The following is a 9026-nucleotide window of genomic DNA, read 5'->3' as shown; positions in this document are numbered from 1 at the left end:
GGCAAAAGCAATGCGGTGGCATTTTTGTAATTAAAGTGAATTCTGCAAAGGGTTTTCCCATCAGTTGAGAAATACCTGAAGGGGAAAATAATTATCAATGAATTTTGACATCAGCAGATATAATACCTGAGGGGAAATCTATCACACTTTTAACTTAAAACTTTCCCTTTTCTCTTTCTTCAAATCACGTTTCTTCTCTTTCTTCAGATAGCGTACGCTTTCATCTCTTTCCCTCTTCACCAAAACCCTAAATTCTCCACCACTAAATTCCTTTAATCAGCCACCACCACAAGTATCCTTAAACTGAGTTTATTTTCAATTGCGTTCAACAAGGTTAGAATGATCGATTGAGTTCCCTTCCCTCTTGTTGGACCAAAACCCTAGATCTAGAAGGCTTAATCTAATTTGGTCCCAAATCTCTGGTCTTCTCTCAATCTCATTATAATAAGGGGTACATACAAGAATATTGAAATGTTATCGGAAGTTTATTTTTGTTCTTTTCCTTGTGGGTTGTTTTGAAGATGTCGATAGTTAATAGTTTGGATCTATGGCCACAAGATGTTTTCTTCTCTGCAATGGTGAAGGTGCCAGAATCGATTGATATGTACGTTTCTCAATTCCTCTTTTCCACTCACGGTTTCTCTTGAAACCCTTTTAATTTTATTTCATTTTTAGTTTTTTAATGTTTATTTTTTTGTTTTTTCCGATTATAACAAAAAATCTGATGAGAAGAAAAATGAAGACAAACAAGAGGTTCTGTTTTTCTATTTTTTGTTATATATTTTTCTAATTTGTTTCATTTTTATTTAAATTTTTTGGTTTTTAGATTAACTTTTGTTAATGTAATAGTCAATTACCACTTATGTTTTGAAAATGGTACTACACTGTCAAGGATGTATTGACAAGATTGGGAAAATTGTTATGAAAACTAAAGGTGGGTTTTTTATTTTTTAATATAAAAAAAATGATTTTATTTTTTTCTCTATGATTTTGATGTGTTCAGGAGTGCTTGAAATGAAAGTTGATAAAGAGAAGGATAAGGTGATTGTGAAGAGTACAATGGATGTGAAAAAGCTAGTTAAGAATTTATCACAGAAACTTAAGAGGAAGGTTGAGGTAGTTCAATCTAAGAAAGACAAGGAAGGTGGTGGAGAGAAGGAAGAAAATGAAGGATGAGGTGGGGGAGGTAAGAAAAAGAATAAGGAGGGTGGAGATAGTAATAACAATGAAGGATGAGAAGTTAAGATAATAGAATATATGGTTCAACAACCCTTTGGTTTTGGTTATGGAAATGTAAATGTTGAAGGGTATAATGCACAAGTCTACCAAGAGATGTTAAATATTCATATGCAATCACAACCACCACAAATGTTTACTGATGAGAATCCTAATGCTTGCATTGTCATGTGATGTGTGTGAGTGAGTTGCACAAGTCTACCAAGAGTTGTCACTATGTCGGTGAATTTTGTGTCTAATGATCTTTGGGATTGAACTGATGTTTTAGGTATGTTTGCAGCTTTTTTTATTGTTCAGTGAAACAAATTTGATGTTGTTGCCCTGTCTTAAGCTTTTTTCTATGAAGTTCTCATTTTACCCTGTTTTCTACGGGACAAAAGAGAAACTAGTTATTAATTTGAATTTATATAGCTTAAAATTGGTTAATAATTAGTTTAGTGTATATGTCTTAGGTAGTTGTTGAACTAATGTGGTTCTTTCTTTTAGAAATAGACTTGAGATTTCTCTAATCTTTGCTTCCTGTCAAATGACTTATGAATGAATGTCTTTCAATTTTATTCTAAATTAATTTTGTATTGTAGTTCACAATATTGGAAGGCAAGACTAAATACTCCACCATGTGATACACGCTTTAGGATAAGGTTAAAGGTATGATTCTGGACAATTTTTTTTTTTTATTATTATTATTATTATGGAAATGGATTGTCTCAATTGAGAAAAAAAATTGAGGAAATAATATGAAGATCTTGACTATTGATCTCCACATTAATAATGGTCAAGGTTACAGGTAAATCTTAACCATTGATAATGTAGAGTTCAAGGTTACAAGTGCCTTTATGGTAGTCATTTTCATAACGTTTGGTTTTCTTAGATTAAATTATAATGGCCACCCTTATATATGTTTTTTTGCTATGTTAGTACTATGTTTGCCTGGTGCTGTACTGCTATAAGGTTTAATTTATCCTGGCTATTAACTCCCTTGAGTTCGTTCTAGCTGTAGACTTAATATCTTATAGTTATTGTAAGCTATACCTTTGGACTTTGGTAATATGATTTTGGTGTCGTTGATTGTGTAAAATTGAATAGCAATTGATCAAAAAGTAGCGAGTCAAATGCCTGTGCAGCTTGAGGACTCACTTTGAATTTTATCTTTTGTTTGTTCCTTGCTTGGTGGAGGTCCATGTAGCAGCTTTGCTATATTCCCAACACCACTCATGTTCTTTTTTTTTTATTTTTTATTTGTAGAGTGTGTATTAGTTAGACTTTTCCACGTTGCAATTATTCCTTGTATGTCTCTGTGGCTTGGGCAAGTAGTGTGTTATCCACTCTTATGCTTCATTCATTGTATGGTTTAAAAGAAAATAGTTCCTATAGTCCCATAATATGGTTTTTCATTCTTTTCAGTCCCACGTTCTTTCAATTCTAGATCTTCTTCAGTTAGCAATTGTCTCATCAGAAGCATTTTTTATCCTTGATGGTATTGTGAATTTGGAGACATTACAATGCATCTCATGTAGTTTGCTCATGGCTACTTGGATATATTAAAAGTTTTTGAGCAATTTGGGGCTGGCCTACTATCACTCACTTCTACACATTTGATGTGGCAGATATGCAGAAAATGATCATGGAAAATGTAGAAATGGCAATTTGGAGGAACCCTCACTAAAGGTATGGAACTGTCATGATTGCTATATTTTAAAATTTTAATGTAATAGCAATATTATCAAGTATCAACTGTTTCATCATCTTCTGTTATATGCTATGAAGCAGAACTCCAACATGCATACCTGACACGACATTGATACGGACACATCGACATTGTTAATGTAAAAAACTTTGGACACCGACACCGCTACACACATTAATTTAATTTATAATAATTAAATAAAATATTAATACTATTATTTATAAAAGATCTAAATTCAGAATCACTTTGTTAATAACTAGACTCTTTACTTTGTGATTGAATCACTTTGATTTTTTTTTTTTTTTTGAGTTGAAATTATGTTGATCATGTGTAATAATGCTTGTGATTTTGCTTCATTATTTTTGTTGCTTGAGAGTTGTGTGCAGTGATTTGAAGTCTATTGGTTTTAGTGTTGTGTTTGAAGCGGAAGTTCAATTCTAAGATTGGAACTGGCTTTTGAAATTATTGATTTTATTAGAAGTTCAATATATCTTTGTGTTTGCGATATCTGAGATTATGAACTAGGAAATAAGAGCAATGGTAGTATAATTGTGATTTGGTGAGATATAGAAAACCATGAGTGAGTAGCGTATTTTTTGTTTTGTGGCTAGTAAAAATTATTTTCGGGATTGTTTCTTTGTTGTTGAATTCAAATCTTGACTTAAGATTGTTGTCTTTGAATTGGAGGCTCAGTTTTAATTTGAATTGGCTTTTGCGGTCCTTGATTTTATTGTAAATCCAGTATATGTGCAATATCTTGTAATCGTAATTTGGAGAGATATGGTCTTTGTTGTTGACTGCAGATCTTGACTTGAGAGTTTGATTAGTTGTCTTCCTGTTTTATTTCAGACGATAGTTGGCAGGGATGTCAGTGACGGCACTTAAGGATCTCAATACTACTCCTGCTACTGAGAGGAAGAGTGAGGGCTTTGATAAGGTGTGTTTGACGAAGCCTCGTGTTAACAGTGTTAATTAAGATATTAAAGAATGTCAAAAGAGGAAAAATAGTTCCTCTTTGGTTTCCCAGTATGTTAATGGAAATCAGGTTGTGTCTGCTTATTCTTATGTAGAGATTGGAACTGTAGAAATAGAATACTTGAATTTCAAAATTATGATATTTGCTGACATTTGTGATATGAACTCATTAGGAGTTTTTTTATTGAACAAAAACTCTTTAGCAGTTTGCATTTGTGAGTGTATGTATATAAGACAATTTTCTTGTTTTTCATTGAATTTATTAAGTTTTTTTGTTATATGAATTTGTCGCATCAGGAAAATGAAGTTAATGAATAAAAATTTATAATTTTTTAAATAAAATGGATTTCACATCGGGTTCAATTAAAGATGATGTGGAATATGTAGATTTCACTTCGGGGATGTCAAATATGCCGTTGTGAAATGCATCTTCAGATTTGGAAAAAAAGCGGTTTCGCTTCAGTTGAATCAAAAACTGATGTGGAAAACGACTTTTCACATCGGCTCTTTACCCGATGTTAAATGTCACATACATACAACCTCACCTTTAGTTACATCGGTTGGGACCCGATGTGAAATGTCGATTTCCACTGATGTGAAATGTCATTTCTGTAGTAGTGATTGTGTCCTCGCATTATATAGGTTAAATCCAGGGACGGAACTAGGTACAAGAGAAATGGGGCAGTCGCCACCCTGAATTTATAGGTAGTAATGAAAGATCCCCTGTATGTATAACACAGCCGCCCCCCTAAAATCATGTTATATAATACTTAAATTTCAATGTAAACACCTCTCTCTCTTATTTATTTATTTTTAACGTGCTCATTAGCACCATTACTCACCATTATAAAAAAATACGAGTTTTTCCAAAAATTATATAAAATTTGATTTTCTTTTTTTGGTTACATAAAAATTGATATTTATAAAATTAGGGAAGATAGAAATTTTTAGTAAATTGACATTTATAACCATTTTATATTCTTTCTTAAGGGGATTCAAACTCAACGCTTAGAGGTTCAAGACCAAATTCTTACCAATGAACTAACACCTCAATTGTCGTATAGAAAAAGTAACTATTAGAAAACCAATAAAGACTGGACTCATCGGAAGGGATAAGACTCATAGAATGTGAAAAATTAATGTTAGTGCATCACACGTCTCAAATAGGACTATCTTCGACGAAGGGAAGCAATGAGAAACTTAGAAAATAACTAATTAAAAAAGAATCAAAATCCTCAAATTCAACACCACAACTCATTTGAAACGATGGAAACAACAAAACAAAGCTAATGTCGCCGAACAATTTGAAATTGTGATGCTGTTTTTTTTCGATTGTAGTTGCCTTATCACTTATTTTTTTGTCGTAGAAAAATTGCCGTAATTTTTTTTGCCACCCCGACTCAATTTTTCTGGCTCCGTCCCTGGTTAAATCTTATTTTATTTGAGAGGCTATAAACACAATATGAGCAATGAGCCTATGTTAGTAAACCGTAAATCATCAAGCCCAAACCAAAACATTATTTGGAACCCCACCTATAGATTTCCGACTCACCACATAAAACCAAAACATTAAGTAAACTTTGATTAAATAAATGTGGCTAAATAATTCTGACCTTCTGAAGCATGTCGGAGCTGAAAGCAATAATGAAGTATTTTAAAATATTGTTATAGAATTTGTAATATTGATAAAAAAATGTAAAAAAATTTAGAACTCTTGCTTTAGAAAATTAATAATGTTTCAGCATAAACTATTGTTAAAAAGTTATACTATATTTGGAAAGTTATTAATATTAATAAAAAAAAATTCAATCAATCATGATTAAATTTGTAAAAAAAAAAAAATCAATCATGATTAATGGTTAGTAAATAGGAGTTGAAATTCGACTATTATATTGCTAAAACGAGGCTATCATAGACATTTATTTAAAAGACGAAGGTGTATTTGAATATTAGTGTGTATTTTAAATATCTTATCGATAAAGTGTAAGAAAGTTATATGATATATAAGCTATAAAGTCTTCGCATATACTTCAATTGAATTATATAATTAATAGAAATTCTTACACACACTTTTAATCCAAAGAAACTAACTAAAAGATAACTACAATTCCCATGAAACATCTCTAACTATTTGTATCACTAACCAGCTTTACACCGGACCAAAAATCCTTACATTTCCTCGTGTAAATGAAAGAAGAAGCAAAATCTTTTATTGGCTTTCCACTACAGTAATGCTTAGGAGGAGCATGATAACATGGCTCCATTGAGAACTCTCTTTCACAAGCTGGAAAATGAGTGTCATTACTTATTATCTTGTATAGAAGCCATGGCCTCAAATTTCCCAAGCCTTGAGCAACATATCCAAAAGTAGACAAAGAAGTAGTAACCAACACATCAGATAAACTTAGTAGATACATATCAACCCAAGCTTTCATATTATGCTTATTATCATTAAATTTTTGTTGCTCTTCACCACTTGCTTGATAAACTTCTATTACTTCCCCTGAAGAAGTTGATTTATTCGTATACATCGTCTTTAAATTATCACCGTATTCTGGATATAAAGACGCAACAAGAACAACCTTCACAATCGCTTTGTTTTTGTTGCTAGAAGTAGACATTGAATCTTTCATACCAAGTACTTTTGGTAGTAACTTATTGTGAATGGTGCAATTTAAAACTAGATTCATAATTGCTTCTTGTGGAGTTAAAGTAGGATTGAACACTCTTATTTGAAGGCCTATTTTCTCATCTGCTTTAGCCAAGTGTGCTTGATAGAAATTTGTGATTAGTCTCCACGCTTCATTCGAAGGGTGGAAAAGGTAGCGTCCTAAATGGTGAAAAACGGTCTCCTTTTCAACAAACATTTTTTCAAGTTCCTTGCTGAAAAAAGGTGTCATGAAAAGAGAAGGTACAAAATATTGATCTGATTGCAAAATTAACAAAGGAAACTTAATGATAAGAGCTTGACTATCATCACAGTGAAAAAATTTCTCAGGTAAATTTGGTCGGTATTGTAGATTGAGAAATAATGATGATGGCAATTCCAATTTTGAATTATTGTTAGCTTTTTCCTTCTCTATCAAACTTTGATATGTTTCAACATGATTTTCATTCCAAAAAGGAGACTTTTCTGGTAACAACCAAGTTGAATTCAAAAACGGCTCACAAAATATACCTTGTTTGTCTTTCCTGAATCTTACGAGCATAACACGGTTTGTGAGGAGAGCATAAAGAAATGTTGCAGCCATGCTAACCATTTGGTTTCCTAAACCATTAGCCGGTGTCCAGATAAGGTATTTGCACTTTGAAACATGACCCTTAATGTTCTTAGAATTTAGAATATTTCTCATGCTTTTGTGGTAATCCTTACCATTAGGTCCACACCTTCTATGAATTTTTTCATAGTTGCGTAGTTTCGATATTAAATATGAAGAAGGTTTATGAGGTGAAACTTTGCGATATAAATGAGATTGTAACCTGCTTATGCATGAGGCATCATCAAATTCAGAAGCTAAGAGTCCATCAAGCAATTTTTCTTTGTCATTATGGATCGGAGTATGTAGAGTTGGATCATTTGTGGAACTTGTCATTGAGTCGTTCTTCAAACCTGTAGATTTGAGAGAGATAGAAAAAGTCCCAAAAATTATTATACTAATCATCAAGATTTTTTTTAAAAAAATATCTATGATTGCGAGCTGAATAGAAATATCATAGTTTTGATTTACAAACCTGTTGTTGTAGCTGGTCTTTCTTCAGTTGTTTTAGTAGCATTTTGAATTTCCTCCTGCACCTTGAATTTGACAAGTACATTAAGAAAATAGTGAGTTTTTGACAAAATAGAACAAAAATAAGTTTTATTTAATTAACTAACAAAAGTATGTTTAATCTATACAACTTTTAATTACTCTATGGGGCTTTGAACAATTTGATAATTTTTAATTGGTTCTTAAACTAGAAAAAATAATTTGAGTGAGTCTTTGAATTTGTCAAAAATAATAAATTTGGAGACAATCTGTTTTGTGCTACAACATAATCATATATATGTAGATTATGTGAAGATAAATGTAGAGATATTAATGCTACAACAGATTTGGAGACAATCAGTTTTGTGCTATGATTGGTTCACAAGATAAATTTTGCAGATTGATGAAATAAGACATTTTTTTTTGGGGGCTTTGAACCTTGGACCTTACATATATTATGTATTGTTTTACCAACTGAGGTAAGCTCACGAGAACGATGAAATAAGACATATATAGTTACATACCTTTGACATAGTATTATTAAAGTCTCCTTTTATGTTGGCACCATCTGATATTTTATGAACTCTTCCTCCATTGGTTGTGACATTTGTAATGTTCTGAACATTTTCAATTTCTCCAACAAGTAGTACCTTGCCTTTTGTAAAGTCCTCAAAGAGAGAGAAGCTTGTGTTTGAGTACATCAAGTTAACAATGATTACAACAGGAAATGCTATGAAAATTACAACAAAGAATGTTGTAAATCTCTTGGAACTCTGCCCTATCCTATCCTTAGTGACTTGAAGGATTTCCATGATATATTGAGAAGAGTTTATGTGGTAAGGAAGATCGAAGAGAGTTTATAAGATAAGAATTAATTCAATTCATGTGATGTGAGCAAATTAATTAGAGAGGAGAGTTTATTCAATGAAACAAAAATAATGTGAACAAGAGTTTGGTTGTGTTTGGTTGTGTTTATGTAAATCTTATACTTTAGGTTAATTATAGGAAAGGACAAGATGTCATAATGATATAGCACTATCATGACGTTACGTAAGGATAAAAATAAAATAAAACAAAAATAATAATTCATACACATGATTCGTTATTAACAAGAAAAAAACAAAAACAATAATTCATATACATGATTCCGTCATTAACAAGAAATCATGTATTAAAGGTCAAAGTGAAGTTCACAATCCAAGCTGATAAAGGAATAAAAAAATAGAAATATTAATTTAAAAATGACATTAAATCTATTAATTGTTTATAAAGTTACATATTTGAATAAATATAAATATAGTATTTTTTGAAATCTTCCCTATTATCCTGAATAGTGTCAAATTAGAGAGAAACAAATTATTGATGGTGGTTGGAGTGGAGAC

At 31.5% G+C, this 9026-nt stretch overlaps 1 protein-coding gene and 1 pseudogene across 2 annotated transcripts; one reads left to right on the top strand and one right to left on the bottom strand.

The window, feature by feature from the left end:
* Positions 1-521: 521 nt before the first annotated feature.
* Positions 522-4177, top strand: LOC146925755 (heavy metal-associated isoprenylated plant protein 3 pseudogene; annotated as a pseudogene). Its single transcript, XR_015006162.1, has 5 exons — positions 522-584; positions 850-934; positions 1004-1504; positions 2844-2904; positions 3773-4177. The product of XR_015006162.1 is annotated as a heavy metal-associated isoprenylated plant protein 3 pseudogene (transcript).
* A 1747-nt stretch (positions 4178-5924) lies between these two features.
* LOC146925754 (putative fucosyltransferase 7) lies at positions 5925-8602 on the bottom strand. The gene is made up of 3 exons (XM_085758216.1): positions 8169-8602; positions 7631-7691; positions 5925-7508 (listed from the first exon to the last, which is right to left on the bottom strand). The coding sequence occupies exons 1-3, from the start codon at positions 8454-8456 to the stop codon at positions 6022-6024; spliced, it is 1836 nt and encodes a 611-aa protein (XP_085614342.1). The 5' UTR covers positions 8457-8602; the 3' UTR covers positions 5925-6021.
* Positions 8603-9026: the final 424 nt, after the last annotated feature.

This window comes from Medicago sativa, chromosome 4 (genome assembly GCF_051527215.1).
Source record: "Medicago sativa cultivar Bolivia chromosome 4, Bolivia_mono, whole genome shotgun sequence".
NCBI lineage: Eukaryota > Viridiplantae > Streptophyta > Magnoliopsida > Fabales > Fabaceae > Medicago > Medicago sativa.
Note: the sequence above shows the minus strand (reverse complement) of the source record. Positions and strands in the feature narration are given on the sequence as shown.